The 16,554-nt window shown below is 46.3% G+C and overlaps 2 protein-coding genes across 2 annotated transcripts in view; one reads left to right on the top strand and one right to left on the bottom strand.

Moving 5' to 3' along the window:
- Positions 1-3,404: 3,404 nt before the first annotated feature.
- The window catches only part of Rab3b (RAB3B, member RAS oncogene family), a 61,116-nt gene continuing 47,966 nt past the window's right edge, over positions 3,405-16,554 (bottom strand). Inside the window, exons 4-5 of the mRNA XM_005353561.2 lie at positions 14,233-14,357; positions 3,405-3,977 (exon numbers count right to left, since the gene is read on the bottom strand). Of these exons, the coding sequence (XP_005353618.1) occupies positions 3,790-3,977; positions 14,233-14,357 (313 nt within the window). The 3' untranslated portion in view covers positions 3,405-3,789. The remainder of the gene's footprint in view (positions 3,978-14,232; positions 14,358-16,554) is intronic.
- On the top strand, positions 8,644-11,215 carry LOC101983881 (cytochrome c oxidase subunit 6B1-like). The gene is given in 3 exon segments (XM_013348486.1): positions 8,644-8,765; positions 10,866-11,057; positions 11,089-11,215. Coding segments are annotated over 3 exon segments (441 nt in total).

The following is a 16,554-nucleotide window of genomic DNA, read 5'->3' as shown; positions in this document are numbered from 1 at the left end:
CTTCTCTAAGCTATTTTCCAAGTCTAATATTTGATGGGACTGTGTCCGCCAGGTGTACTGCATCCCATTGATGCTATACAAATGAACAAGGCTACAGACTAACAAAGCAAACAGAAGTCACGAATCCCATTGTATTTGCAGACATACATGCGTTTAAAACAGATTCGATGCACTTCCGGTCTACTTTTGCCTCTTTAAAGGTCAATGTTTGTTTGTTTGTTTGTTTTTTTCTTTTTAAACCTTCTTTTATTTGGTTTGTTTAGGAAGATGAAATCTGGGACAAGTTGTCACTAACACGTTTTATGCACCTCCTGCCTCGGTGGCTAATTGCGCTATTACCGTGATTGATGAGTGCTGCGCTGCAATCAGCAGGAAGTGGCTGCCTTCCATGAAACAGAAATGAGGTCACGGAGCAGGGCTAGGGAATTGCCATTTCGAAAACAGGCCTGCTTGTCTGTTGCCTGTAGAAGAACTCATACAATGATGCTTGACTCTTGACTCTGTCCGTTATAAAGAGGCTTGCTTCCTTGAGCTGGTTCCTCAGTAATTTTCGAAGTTGAAAATTTTCCCTGGGCGTGCAATATTATTGAACATAGGTGCAATATTATTGAATATAGGTGCTAAAAGACCTAGGCATTATGAAGACTTTGGTGTTAAATTTTAGTACTAAATATATAGGTGCTATTGCCCAGAGAAAACTGTTAGCTTCCACGATACTCTATGCAGCCTTGTAACGTATAAAACATATTGGGACCACAGTCCTGAGAAGGGAGAGTGTGTGTGTGTGTGTGTGTGTGTGTGTGTGTGTGTGTGTCCCAATCCCCGTAATCAGACATGCCACTCAGTCACATGGCTGGAGCATGGAAACTGCTCAGATTACCTCCTGGAAGTCAGACAGGTATTGGCCAACTGAGGCAGGTACAAAGTCAACACTTGGCCTTGAGGAACAATGGACATTTCTTTCTTAAGCCCATGGGACCTGGTTGCCTCAGAAACTTCTCTCCTGCACACCACACATCCTTCACCTCAGAGTAGTGTGAGTAGCTGAGCAATTTGTTCATATATCACAGACATACATCCTTCTCAAGTGGGCTTGGCCCTGACCCAAGCACCAGGACCACGTTTATGGAAAAGAGCTGTGGTACAGAATGTTGGTGATGGCGCAGACCTTGGCACACTCTTCCTGGGTGTGAGTCCCTAATCTACCATTTGCTAATTATGTTAGTTTAGGCAGGAGCCTCGTTTCCTCGTCTTTGAGTGAGGTTGACTAAAGTTCTTCCCTCATAAAAACGTTAGGAAGATAAAGGAACTAACACAAGGAAATTTCTATGAACAATGTGTCGTGTAATGTAAGTGTTATGTCCAACAAAACCCCCTATTAAACGGCAGCATCCAGATGACTTTAATACGTTCTAAAACCTAAACACTGTCTCCTACAGTCTATCGAAGAATGCAGCAGGTCCACGGAGCTGACTCTGTTTGGCCCTTTCATCTGATCACTGGACTTGGTGGGCCTTTCCAGGACAAGGAGCACATTTGAAATACAGGAAACTGACAGGCATCCCCCTCACACAACTATTTACTGAGGTAACACATTAGCATAGGAGGCTGTGGAATTGAGCTGTGGCTGGGAAGAAAGACCTTCAGGAATTATCAATGGCTCCGTCTCATTATTTCAACTAAAATACAGATGTGTTCCAGCATCCATAGCTAGGTAGAAACAAGAGCTAGTCAGATTAATTTTACCTTTTTTTCTTTCAGGTGTTTGGTGACAGCTTTAACCAAAGGGGGCTCTCTGATAGATGTCACTCCCAGGAAAGAGGACCGAGGTGTGAGACCGGGGAATACAATTTTCCTCATTTTTCCCCCCAGGACTCTGTCCCCTCAGATTTCCAGCTGGACTGCTCAGGAGTATCACCCTAGAGGACCTGGGCAGGATGGGAGGAAGAATGCAGGAGATTCAGAGAGTGGCGCTGGAGAGACTGCTGACAGCAGAGCAATGGAAGGGAAGTCAGCCGGCGGTGGTGGCGCACGCCTTTAATCCCAGCACTCGGGAGGCAGAGGCAGGCGGATCTCTGTGAGTTCGAGACCAGCCTGGTCTACAGAGCTAGTTCCAGGACAGGCTCCAAAGCCACAGAGAAACCCTGTCTCGAAAAAACAAAAACAAAAAAAAAAAAAAAAAAAAAAGGAAGGGAAGGCAGAGGAGTCCACGAGGCTGTTTTCAGTCTGAAGCAAAGACAGGTCCTGGCTTTGCAGACGGCAAAGCCAGGTGCCTGCCCAAAAAACATACTTTCTTTTTTTTTTTTTTTTCAGAGATCTTCAGCCCAGCCTGTCCTGGAACAGCTGATCCCTCTGCCTCAACTTCTCATATGCTAGGATTACAGGCCTGAGCCTCCGCTCATACCTGATAGATGGTGGACTTTAAAAGGATCTGTGGGAAAGAGTGGAGTTCTGAGTGGATGGGTATTGTTGATGCTAACACAGCCATGTCAAAGACCCCAGTACCTTGGACGGAGTGCACAGAACATGCCAACCACAGCTTCTTATTCCTGGTGACACAGCCTGAGACCACTCCCCTCTGAAGAGGCCCCTACCAAGGTTGCCTAACCTGCCTCCTCTTTTGGCTGAGTCCAATAAACCTGCTTCTTTGCTCAGCTGGGCATAACAACGCTGAGTCTTCAGGCTGCTGCTGGTGGTCTTCATCAGAACCCGCAGCCACTGAATCCCAGCATTTTGTACTTGTGTCTGAGTTCTTTGCTCCCAGCCACCCTGAGCAGGTCAGTCCTGGAGTCCTGGAGGTGGCAGCAGAAATTCGGCTGTGAGAACTGGGTAAGTCTGTAGCTGACTAGCTAAACCAGGCAAATTTAGGGATGAGCTCATCAGCTTCAAACCTTTCAGATTCTGGGAGCCCAAGAATCAGTAACAAATTTTATGGCATTCTCATGATGAAGAAGCAGCTGGAGAAACTGGGTGTGACATCACACATCTGTATTCCCAGCACTGGGGAGGCTGAGGCAGGAGGACTAGGTTCAGGGGCAGCCTAAATTAAATAGCAAGTTTGAGGCGGACCTGAGGCTACATCATGATTCAAAGAGCCAGCTAGAAAGGGGAGACCTGACCCTGTCTGGGCTGTTCTTTTCCTCCTTCTCATCCTCACAGTTTTAGATGGCAGGGGCCTTTGACATTTTGCAGAAGATAATCCTTTTCTTTTAAGCGTGTTTCTGACTCAGCCTTTGCTCCTTCCACATCACTAGCGTCTGAGCTCTCCAGAGATTAGCACTGTCCTGTCACCACAGCAACTGCACAGGCCCTGTGGGCATCCGGGCTCAGGGCTTTGCAAACCAAAGCCTGACTCGCAGTGAGATGAGGCCCCCACGGGGAGCCTGATAGAAACAAGCAGGTTGTACTTGGAGATATTTTCTTTAATAGGATTAGCTGTGCAAGTGGGTCCCATCACACACCCCGGCCAGCCCCTGACATGTGGGGGGAGGGGCAGGGAGGGATAGCTTGGTAAGTGAAGGAAATTTTATTTTATTTTAAGGGCAGAAAAGATTCTTTCCAAATCTCTAGAGGGAACCTCCTTCATAAAAGGGAGTTTTCTTTTGTAAAAGAAATCTTCACCCAAGCGGTAACCGGCACCGTTAGTGTCTGTAATTGGGGCCATCTTCGGAGAGCCACAGGTGCTGGGAGAGAGCTCAGCTTGCCGGGGCTGGGGAGTGGACGGTGAGCTACAGAGGAAAGCAGATCACACGTGGGCATGATACGGGGCGGCGGGAGGGTGGGTCTGGTCTAGCAGGAGCAGTTTTGCTGCAGCAGTGGCGGGGTGTCTGAGAGACGGGTGGTCTTGGAAGCGCCCAGCACGGAGGGGTCTGTGTCTAGCGAGTCGGACATCTTATCACAAATGGCATCCACCAGACGCTCGAAGGCCTGCCTCACGCTGATGTTCTCCTTGGCACTGGCTTCAAAGAAGTCAAACCCTAGGGAGAAAAGAGATAGAAGTGCAGATTTTTCCCAGCCCTTCTGCTGGCACTATTTTGTGCCCCCATCATAGGACTCTGGATCAATACAGCCAGAGCTCAGATGAAGCAGGGAGGCCTCATTTCATGCACAGAGGATTCTGCCTCAAAGAGACAGTGCAGGGCAAGGGTTGCCTGCACACATTTTAAAACCAGAGAGATCTTGGATCTACCAGTGACTAATCCTGGACAAATCATTCATTCTACTTACACATTAACGTCTTAGTTTTTAAATAGGAATAATTTTATCTACCTGGTAGAATTACTTCGATGGGAGCTGAACTAAGATGCTTGGGAAGTATGCAGCCCCGTGCTGGAGGGAGCGGGGTGGGGGTGGGGCACTGTGCCTGAGAAAACGGGGCAGGGGCGGGGCACGACATCAGGTGTTGGCTGAAGGGGTGAATGCGCATGCACTGTGCACGGAATCAGAGCACTTCACACATTCCAGAGCATTTAGCAGGTCCATTATCTCACTTTCTGTGGTGCCTGGGAGGAAGGAGTGCCAGTCACCTGATCTTCAGATTACCGGACGGACGGATGGGCGACACTGGGGTTTGGGGAAGGAAGCTGGTGTGCCCAGTAAGAGCTCTAGCGTGGAAGCCCAAGTTTTAGGTTTTCTGTTGTTTTGATCCTGCTGGGGACAGAACCTGGTTCTTGGACATACCGCCAGGTGTTCTAACACCAACTCCACTACACGCCCAGCCTCTTCGGGACCTGTTCTTCACCCCCCCTCTTATCGCACCCTGACAAGTTCTGGCCTGGGCTCTGGAGGACAGGTACCTCGAGAGTCACAGGGAATAGGTGATGTTTTATTTGCTCTTCCCCTTAATTAAGTAGCCTCATGCTTTATCTGTTGAGCATCTCCTATATGCCATACACTAAGCTAAACTTACAAACATCCTGTTTAGCCCCCACAGCAGCCTAGTGGGTATACATCAGCATTCCCAATCTGTACGTGAAGAGTGCTCCAAGAGATTGCAAGGCTCACACAAGCCACATGGCTGTCAGTGGGAACTGAGTTTGGTCTTGGGTTTGCCTGGCTCCAAAGTCTATACACAGGCTTCTTTGCTCTCCACCATCCAATTCCATCCTACTGCAATTATGGGTTGTTCTTTCTTTTTCTTTCTTTCTTTCTTTCTTTCTTTCTTCTTTTTTTTTTTTTTTTTTTTTTGAGACCGAGTCTCAGTATATACCCCAAGCTGGAACTCACTACATAGCTCAGGCTGGACTGGAACTTATGATCCTCAGTCTCCCAAGTACTGGGCTGACAGACCTGTGCCACTCCACCAAGCCTTCATTTTCTTTCTTTACACATCTGTTTGCTTTCATCTGACTGCTCTGGAGTCTGAATCTGGGCAAACCACCACACTTGTCGGATTCACTTCACCTCCCTGATTCTCAGACTTCTGGTTTGTCAAGTGCGAATAAGAACCGTCTTCCTACAGAGAGCTATCGGGAGGATTGAGAGAGACAGGATAAATTGCTGCCCCGAAGCTGCCTGTTACAATGACAGATTCTTTCTAATGTGCTTTTCCCCTCTTTCATCATCTCCCACAGAGAAGAGGGTCTCTTTCCACCCCGTGCCTCTTTACTCTGCCATCTACAAAAAAACTTGAAGCCCAGGCACAAACAAGGCTCCTTTCCCCTGGCCTCAAAGCTTGGAGGCGCTCGCTCCTCCTGCCTGCGCACCTCCAGCCTCTCCGGTGGCCTACTTCCTGACCCGAGACAGGCAAGCTAAAGAAGCGCTTGCTAATTACAGCCCCGTGATGAAGAAAGAGGCAGCTGCTAGCTCGTTATGCTCAGGCCTCAGGAACCCAGCAGCTTCGGGGACCCTTCAGCATCCCTTCCTTTATGAATATCACAAAAATCAATTCCTTGGTCCTTTGACTGGCTTGCCCAGGAGAGAGGCTTCTGCCATCAGTGTGGATGAAGATGAAGACGACACAGGTCAAAGCCAGGCCACAGATCCTTTCTGAGGAACGAGCACTGATGGGGGATGTACCACAATATACAGGTGGGCAGTGGGAAGAGGCCTGGAAGCCTGCCTAAATTTCAGCACAGTTCTGTCAGCACGGGAAAGTAGCCTAATTGCTTTCAGCCTCCGCCTCTTCATTTGTTGAAGAGGGTGACTATCACCTGCCTCACGGGGAGGTATGGGAATGCACAAGACACGTGGCATGATTATCATGTCCTCAGTATCCTTTGGCTTCCCACTGGAACACATAACAATTCGCCTCTCCTTATGTTCCCCACCCACTTTAGTCTTAGCCCTTCCACTGTCTCCCAACTTTTGAGGGGACCCTCTTTTTCTTCAGCATTCGGGGTCAGCCAACACAGCACTGATTTTATTGAGCACTGATATTTTGCCAAGTCCTCTGCTAAGTACCAGGGACCTGAGGAAATCAAATCTAGTTCTGGAGTCTCGCTGGTAAGAGTTCCGATCATGCATATCTACAAAGTTCTTAATGGATAAATAGAGTACTAGAACAGCCTTCTGTCACCTCTGCCTTATGGGTAGGAAATTGAGAGGGAGGAAAGGGAGAAGCCAGGGAGCTATCTCATGCCTCCTGGGTTCACCCTCCCTTGAAACAGTAACAGAACAAGCTGTTACATTCTGAGTCCAACCAGAGGTCAAAAAGGGACGCAGGAGAGGGAAGAAACTGTAAAGAAAACAAGGGGCAGCTTCCGAAGGTAGTGGGAATGCAAGCCCTTCATGTTGGAACTGAACAAAATGCATCTCACTTTTCATTCTGCGGGACTCGGCGCTTTCCGTGCCCCTCTGCCATCACGCCTGTCACCATGTGGTAGAAATCCATCCGACTGGGAGGTCTCTGAGAAGGGACTGGGCCACCCACTGGAGCACCAGCCCGAGTGGAGGAGATGCTTGGTGAATATTGGTTGAATGAAAGAGGTAGGAAAGGTGTGGGCAGTGGTGGCGCACACCTTTAATCCCAGCACTTGGGAGGCAGAGGCAGGTAGATCTTTGTGAGTTCAAGGCCAGCCTGGTCTACAGAATTCCAGGACAGCCAGAACTACACGAGGAAACCCTGTCTCTAATAATAATAATAATAATAATGTATGTAAGAGTGTTGATGACATGATGGAAGACATTTAACCAGCAGAGGTCATATCTTGGCTCAGCAAACACGCAATTACACAGGCAGACCCTTACACCTGACAAGCTCCTAGTCTAGTGTAGGAGATGGACATATTGATAACATAGTGCTAAGTGTTGGGACACTGGGAAGCCAGGGGACGCTAAGAACACAGAAGAGATACCTATCTAGGTCTGAGGGCCAAGCTGGACTTCTTGGAGACAGTGATGCTGATACAGACATCCGCTGGGGACAAAGACACAGGACCGCGAGTGTATGTATGCACAGCAGGAGAAACACGTGTGAACAGGTGAAGGGGGGTGTGAAAACATCTTCTCGGTTAGTAAAAGGACCATGACAGATTGTATGAGATCATGGTGGGATATGGAGAAACCTCACATGGTGAGACACGGAGAATAAGAGACCAAACATGGAGACTTGATATGTCATGTCAAAGAATATCTTTACTGTCATTTCAAAAGTACCCAGAGTCTGAGATTCTAATTTAAATCTCCACCTCATGGGTCTAGTCAGCTCAGAACAACCTCCAATGCTCCTTCAATTACTGCCAGGCTCCTGGACAACCCTTTATTAGTAGGCCCAGGTGGTAACCTTTCCTTCTGGTTCATTAATCAAGTGTTTCAGGCGCTGAGAGTCTGGTGTGGCAGAGGAGATGACAACCAATTAAGCAGACCAGTCACTGCTGCTCCTTTCCTCTCTAGTCTGCTGCCTCTGAGGGAGTCCAGTTCTCAGCAGAATCTGAAATGTTCCCCATTTCCAAAATGATAGGTTTGTCTAGCTTGCCAAAGTCAGCCGCTAGAGATCCAAGACGGAGCCCACACCTGCTTCTGAACTTGACCTCAGATTCTGTGTGGAGATTCCCAGCCAGCTAAACTCACTTCTTAGCAAAACTCTGCTCCTGAATATTTATTTCTCCACTACCTATTTGCTCAGATCCCTTCTCCACCCTGACCGTACCTCTGCGTCTCCATCGTTTATTAACCTTCAACTCGTATCCTCTTGCTTCTTGCGGTTTTCCTTCCTGATCTAGGCTCAGTCTCTTTCTTGGTTATTTTGTCTGTCATAGGAACAATTTACCCAACACCATGGCTTATTAAGGTAACCCAGGCTAGCCTCAAACTCGCAATCCTCTTGGCTTAACCTCCTAAGTACTGGGACTGCAAGCATGAGACACCAAAGTTGGGGGCATATTTTGTCGTGTGTGTGTGTGTGTGTGTGTGTGTGTGTGTGTGTGTGTGTGTGTGGTGTTGAAATGTGGTCTTAGGGCCTCACACAGACGAGTACTGTACTGATGAGCTACATCCCTGGCCTCGTCATTTGTTGAGCATCCTCTACCATTTTATTTCAGCTATGCTCTTGTACAAAACTTTTGTCTCAGATTTGTGTTGCTGGGACTACAAGAAGGCTGAGTTACTTCACATCCGCCTCATTGGCTTAATACTGAAGACCCTGTAATCTTTGACTTTCCATCACTGTGGTAAGATACCTGACTCAAGCTACTTGTGAAGAAAATGGTTTATGTGGTGCGTGATCCAGGAGACTCAAAGTTTGAAGAGCAGAGCACTGGCTCTGTGGTGATGGCTGATCTTCAGCTGTGTTTGTCTCAGCCAGGAACAGTGGTGAGAGCATCTGTGTAAGGAGGAAGATCATGCCGGAACCACAAAGCAGAGAGCTGGGACGGGACAGGTTTGATACTTTCATATCAACCCTTTCAAACCAGGCATAGTTGCTAATACCTGTAGCTCCCATTGGAGAGGCAAGAGGATCAGGAGTTCAGAGCCAGCCTTGGCTAGATAGCAAGTGTGTGACCAGCCTGGGCTATCTAAAAAAGAAAAGTGCCCATAAGAGAACTCAAAGGGCAGCACTGCCTAAGAGCACAACCCGAGAGCCCAGGTTCTTCCCATGGCTGCTTCGGCCATTTCCCAGCACCACCAGCTAAGGAGAAAGCTTGCAGTCACAGCCAACATTCATGCCACAGTGAAGCCACGGCCACCCTGCATGGCCTGAATCCTTTCTGTTTCTTAAGGTCTATGTTCTTGACTCATAGCTTGCTGTGGAAACATCAGTGCTCTCGCAGCTGAGCCTCTATGACCACTGTGGCTGTCTTGTTCCCACTCCTAATCATCTTCATTATTCTTCCGTAGGATTTCTGATCCCAGACAGTCTTCTCTCTCTCTTCCCCCTCCCATTTCACCACTCGGAACATTCGCCTCTCCCTTGTAATCCCATGGCACTCAACAGAATTGTTTCACATAGATTCCAATCAAGAAAACGGAAGTGACTCTTCTCATTTAAATAAAAAGCAGTTGGCCATATGGGTGGTGAAGGAATTGCAGAGAAAGACAGAATGGAGGAAATCTAGAGCTCATCCACAAATGAAGATCGTTATGAAATTACTAGAGGCAAAGGCGGGCCATGCTGATGTAGCTTGCCAAGAGAGAGGGTGGGATGGATGCCCAGGCTTCTCCTTCTCTCCCTCTTCAATCGTCTGCCCTATAGCTAGGCTCAACTAGAAGCCACACTCAGAGAAAACACTTTCTGAAAAAGTTAGTCTCCCTCCCAGAGGGGACATGGGAAATGAGGAAAGTTAAATTTGTTGAGGATGCTGACATTTCTTTTTATAGTATTGTTTCTCGGGTCATAAGCATCTTAAAAGCAGGGAACCCATTTGTTTCTGTGCCCAGGACCCATCAAGTGCTCAGAAGAGATGGCAGAAAATCCACAGCTCTCTCTACAAGGGATTTTCCACCTCCCCCCATTGCCAACTGGCTTGCAGTGTCTCTAATTCTTCTATCATGTGACTTGCTTTAGCCAATGGAAATTGGTAGAAGTGATGTGATCCAAGTCCTAACAGAAGTTTTAAGAACCTTGTTTAGCCAGCTTGGACTGGATCCCAGAAGACATGAGGAAGACAGTCCCAACCGACTAACAGCTGACATATAACGTCAATGATAAGTAGATCTTTCTCATGAAGGCTGACTCCAGTTATGTGTTACCACAACATAATGTAAAGGAATCTCACTAATGTCCTACCAATGGTGCAAATTTGAAGAGAATTTATGGCAGACTTTGTGGAAATGTGGTAGAGTGTGATGAGACCATTAAGAGTTTGATTGAGTCCCAAGACCCAAAAATACCACTTTTGGGCACATACCTAAAAGATGCTCTCATACCACAAGGACATTTACTCAGCTATATTCATAGAAACATTATTTGTAATAGCCAGAACCTGGAAACAACCTAGATGCCCCTCAACTGAAGAATGAATAAAAAAAAAAGTGGTACATTTACACAATGAAATATTACTCAGCAGCAAAAAATAATGACATCTTGAAATCTGTAAACAAATTGTCAGGACTAGAAAAACCATACTGAGTGAGGTAACCCAGACCCAGAAAGACAAATATAGGATTACTCACTCATAAGCAGATACTAGACATAAAGCAAAGGATAACCAGCCTACAGTCTGTAACCCCAAAGCACCTAGACAACAAAGAGGACCCTAAAAGAGACATATATGAATCCATTTAGGAAGGAGAAAGAGACAAGATCTCCTGAGTAAATTGGGAGTGCAGGGGGCAGGGGGAGGTAGAAGGGGAGAGGGGAGGAATGAAGGGGAGTGGGAAAAATGCATAGCTCAATAAAAACAGTAAAAATATTTCATATCATTACATGTCATATCATTTAAAAAAAAAAGTTTGTGTCCAGTTCTGAAATTGGCATCTTTGCTAAGGGTCACAGTGAACTTGCACTGCTCCAAGGCAGTCTTTCGGAGTCACACCAGGGCTGAAGACATGAAGACTAAAGCCAAGAATTACAAATCTGCCCTGTTTGACAGCCCCTTCCCAAACCAGAACCAGGCCAAGAGCTGCTGGCAGAACCACTAGGATTTCTACCACTGAGAAAAGGCAATGACCAAAAGGGGCGGGGTGGGGTGGGGTGAGGTGGGGTGGGGTGGGTGATGTCTCCAGGTGTGAGTGGTACCAGTGTGTGTACGTGTACAAGTCCCGCTGCCCCTTACCATCAGTCTCGGCCTGGGATGACTGTCACAGAGCAGAAGGCACATTTCCTGGGAAGATCTGACCTGGCTCTGCCCACCTCTCCTCTGTCCTCTCTCCTCCCCAGATAGTAAAGAGGGACCTTCATACATGACGGTCCCTATGCAGGGACCTTGAATCATGACACAACAACTAATAAAAATTCACTGGAAAAAATTTTTAAAAAATTGAGTCTAACTGGGTGGTGGTGGCACATGCCTTTAATCCCAGCACTTGGGAGACAGAGGTAAGAAGATCTCTGTGAGTTCAAGGCCAGCCTGGTCTACAAGAGCTAGTTCCAGGATAGGCTCCAAAGTTACAGAGAAACTCTATCTCAAAAAAAAAAAAAAGTTTGAGCCTAAAGACTAAGTTTGAGTACTGAGCCTGCCCCCATTACTTATATGACATAGGAAAGTTTTGTTTCCTGGGGGCAGGGGATGGAGCTCAGAGCTCAGGTTGGGAATATGCTTTGCCTAGCATGCATGAGCTCCCGGGATCAGTCCCCACCACTGATAAAACTTGGAAGAGTAGTGCATGCCTGTGGTCCTAGCTCTTGGGAAGATTTTTTATTAGTTATAATAAGATTATTAATCATAATTAGTCACAAACAATAGCTCCTTGGGGGTTAAATACACATACTGTAGAATTCACCACGTAAATAATTTTTATTTGTTTGTATAACATAATTATTTGTTTAGTATCTTTGTCCTTGTCAGTTCCCTTACAGTGGAATTCATATGCTCCCATTAATTATGTCCTCAGTGCCAGGGCAGAATATGGCTCAGAGTATATGCTCAATACATATTATTCTTTTAGAAAATACGTGTGTGTGTGTGTGTGTGTGTGTGAGAGAGAGAGAGAGAGAGAGTATGTGTGTTGGAGGTTTGAACTAAGGTTGTCAGGATTGATGTCAGGAGCCTATACTTCCTGTGCCATCAATACATAATTTTCAATAAATAAATGGAATATATGAATATTCACCTGAAGCTAGATCCTTGGAATGAAACAAACCATACATATTTCCTGTTCTCAAAGGCCAAATATGTAAATATGTAAACAGACATCCCATTCAAACAGCAGAGGCAAACTCAGGAGGCGCTGTAGCATAGGATTGGGTTGCCTGTCTGTCTAAACCTGACCAGTTCACGAAGGCTGTCTTTAGGGCCTCCTCATGCTCACGCCGGTCTGTGTTCTGCATCCTGCCTGTCTCTAAGGGGTTGCAGGTCAGAAGCACAAAGGGATAACTTGAAGTTACCCGAGTGTGGGCTTCACTGCATGTTTATCATTCTGTGAACAATGTGAAGACACTTCCTGCACTGGGGACCCTCTCTGAGAAAGGAGCACAAGACCCAAGATGAGCCAGTCCTCCTCCTAAGCATTAGGGTTTACTCATCTCTGTCCAGACTATCTTGGTTAACAGGGATGGAGAAGAAGTACAAGCCGTGGAGATACAGACACACACACAGAGGAAAGAAATACAGCACACAACTCACACTTGCATCTCATGGAGCTTAGCCACCTACAAGCCTCCTCCTCTGTGCTCTGCCAGAGCTAACCTTTAACTCTCTATTCCTCAACAACAAAGACACTTAGAATGAAAATTTGTAGGAAAACTGCCTAAAAGCCCACCTAATCTCTATAGCAACAGTTCTCAAGCTGGGGGTCAAATGACCCTTTCCCAGCATATCAGGTGTTTATAATATACAATTCATAACAGTAGCAAAATTACAGTTATGAAGGAGCAACAAAATAAGTTTAGGCTGGAGGATCACCACGACATGAGGAACTGTATTAAAGGGTCGCAGCATTAGGAAGGTTGAGAACCCCTGCTCTGGGGGAAGACTATAAACTTTCTGCAGACATGGAAGGAACTACTTCTCCACTCCCTGGCAATCGTACATTGAGCCCCAGTATCTATAATAAAAACTGATCTTTCAAGCAATGACAGGTACGGGTTCTGCTGTGAGGGCTCTGAGACATGCCTGGGCATTTGGGCTTCAGTGGAACACAGGGGTCAAAATGCGTCCATCTTGGGAAGAATCCAAGCAGAACGGAGCTGCAGACCTGAGCTGCATGCTGTTGCCTCTTTATGTGCTGACCTTGTGTGAATTGTGTTTTGGTGAGAGGCATCCATTTACATGAGGGAAAAAACGGCAAGGGAAGGCCTATTGTGCTAGGCATCGCGGTTTCCGGAAGAAAGTGTGCTATTATTTGGCCACCTTCTGCACAGTCCGCTTGACAGCTCCAGTGAAGAGCAGAGCTTCCCTGAAATAATAGGCTTGTTTTTTATAGTAAGGACATGCTGAACTGCATAAAAGATTACGTTTCACTCTTTGTAGTAGTTGCTAGGAAGCCCAAAGACAATATTTTGGCCTACCTCTTGCTGGCACTGGTGCCGGTGCCCAAGAACTTGTGGCATCCATACTGACTAACTCTAGCTTCCTCTTGGCCTCCTCCTGCCCTTGCTAAAACTTTATCATTTATTTATGTTATTCCCACTTGGCAGTTATTTTTAAAAAGCTACCTCAAATCCTTTGTGGGTGAATCACAGCTGGGCAGAGGTGGTGCACACCTTTAATCCCAGCATTTGGGAGGCAGAGGCAGTCAGGTCTCTGAGTTTGAGGTTAGCCTGGTCTACAGAGTGAGTTCCAGGACAGGCAGGGCTACACAGAGAAACCCTGTCTCAAGAAACCAAAACCAAACCAAACCAGCAAAAAAAAATCCCAAAAAAGTGTTTGAATTTTATTTATATAATATATATGTATATATATTTATACATATTTAAATTTTATTCATATGTTCACTATAGGAAAATATATAAATGATGAATTCCCTAAAATCATGAGCACAAAGTCCCTGTGTATATGACTCAGATATAAAACAATGAACACAGGGCACACAGGTACATCATTATAATCACAATCTACCTTAATGTCCCAAATAAAAACTCCTGTTCTCTACCTATTCCACTTCCACATGTGTGCCCATACATGTGAGCGCACACACATGCACATTTACCCACATCATAAACACACACTGCACACACACTTGTCATGTACATACCAAGCTGCTCTGCGAGGAGCCGGCCCTTCTCGGTGGGGACCACCCTTTCTTCTTCCAGGTCACACTTGTTTCCCACCAGAATCACCTGGGCGTTGTCCCAAGAGTAGGTCTTAATTTGAGTAGCCCTGAAAAGAGACAGAGGAACGCATTACTCACGCTGTCATCCCCCGCCTTTCTGGTTCACGTGCTGACGGCTGCTGTGGCATGCTGTCGCCTGCCAAGCATGCTGTCTGCCAGGCATGCTGGCTAAAACCGTCCTGAAGCAGAGTATCTTCAATGGTCTACACGTCATCACAGACGACCGGACCTCCTAACATCCCTTGCACAGGTCTTAACCTTTACTCTTTAGGACTCTTTTCACATGAGAAATTTTTAAGTCATCTCAGGTGTAGGCATTTAAAATAGATAGACAAATCAATCATTTACTAACAATAAATCACAAAAAAAATAATGTAAAACAGTTCTTTGGTATGTTTGTGTGTGTGTGTGTGTGTGTGTGTGTGTATATATAATTTTATCATTTATTAAAGACTAAAGTAAATTGCAGATTTGTCTGCTTATTTTTACACAAAGAATTAAGTCTCAGTTGAATTTGATACTGAGAAACAGCATTTTTTGTTTGTTTGTTTTTTGTTTTTCGAGACAGGATTTCTCTGAGGCTTTGGAGCCTGTCCTGGAACTAGCTCTGTAGACCAGGCTGGTCTCGAACTCACAGAGATCCGCCTGCCTCTGCCTCCCGAGTGCTGGGATTAAAGGCGTGCGCCACCATCGCCCGGCTGAGAAACAGCATTTTTAACATTAAAAAAAATTGAGCAGGGTGTGGTGATGCACACCTTTTATCCCTGCAATTGGGAGGCAGAGGCGGGTAGATCTCTGTGAGTTCAAGGCCAGCCTGGTTAACACAGCAAATTCAAGGACAGTCAGGACTTGAGAGGCTGTGGTGGTTTGAAAGAAAATGGCCCGGTGAAGAGTGGCATTATTAAGAGGTGTGGCTTTGTTGGAGTAGGCGTGCCTTGTTGGATCAAGTGTGTCACTGTGGAGGTGGGCTTTGAGGTCTTCTTTGCTCAAACTACACCCAGTGTGACACACAGACTCCTGCTGCCTGTGGGTTGAGATACAGAATCCTGAGCTCTTTTTCCAGTACCTTGTCTGCTTGCATGCCAACATGTTTTCCCGCCATGACTAAACCTCTGAAGCTATAAACTAACTTCAATTAAATATTTTCCTTTATAAGAGTTGCTGCGGTCATGGTGTCTCTTCACAGCAATAGAAACCCCAACTAAGACAAAGACCTTATCTCAAAAAGCCATAAATAAATAAATAAATAAAATTTGAAGAAGGAACTAGAGAGGCAATTTAGTGGTTAAGAGCACTGGTTTTCTTGGAGAGGACCTAGGTTTGGTTCTCAGGGCCCACAGGTATTGGGAGCAGTGAGACCCCAGATCCTGAATTTCTTGTAAACAACTTGTTTTCCCCTGATCTGAGTGCCTACAGCTGCTCCGAGCACGAGACCTTCAGGAGTTCCTGATGGCAGGAGAGTGGTTTCTGGTGGGTTTGGCTGGGGCGTGGTTATCTCTATATAATCTGCCCCTGAACACAATAAAGGGGGCATTCTTGGGGCTTTGGTACCAGTGTTCAAAGGTCTGTGTGTGTCAGTACGTCTCTGCGTCTGTATTCTCAACCTCTAGCCCCTTGCCCGAAGCTTGCGAACTGGGTTCTAGCACACAGAACGCAGACACGGGGGCACCGTGTGCTGCACACAGGACAACTTACAACTGTCCCCAACTCCAGGTCCAGGAGGAATCTGATGCCCTCTCCTGACCTCCATAGGCAGTGTTTGCGTGTGCTGCGTAAGATACATACAGGGAAAACACTCAAGCAGCTCAAACAAAAACGCACAAACCCTTTTTAAAGAACTATTTAAAAACATGAGATAGTGTTTCTTTCTATAGACCTAGCTGGCCTGGAACGCTCTTTGTAGACTAGACTAGTCTCATACTTGTGGAGATCCCCCTGCCTCTGACTTTCAAGTGCCAGGGTTGAAGGATTTTGCTACCATCAGATGCTGAGCACAGTGTGGTGCTGTGTGTTCAGATCAAGGCTGTCCTGAAATTGTGCGGCTGCACTGCCGGAAACAGCTCAGACTCCTGCTATGTCTGGCTTTGAATTAGATTTCGGTCATGTGTGTTCAGACACATTTTGCTGTTTAGTTTTTTAAAGATCCTTATGTTCAGTTATGTGAATCCGGGTGCATTGCAACACACTGTTGAGGAAGCTTTGCCCTTGGAAGAGTGGTGGGAAGGTCATCAGACTCTGAGCTGA

This window comes from Microtus ochrogaster, chromosome 10 (assembly GCF_000317375.1).
Source record: "Microtus ochrogaster isolate Prairie Vole_2 chromosome 10, MicOch1.0, whole genome shotgun sequence".
NCBI classification, from domain to species: Eukaryota; Metazoa; Chordata; class Mammalia; order Rodentia; family Cricetidae; genus Microtus; species Microtus ochrogaster.
The sequence above is the reverse complement of the archived record's forward strand: the minus strand, read 5'-3'. Positions and strand labels throughout refer to the sequence as shown.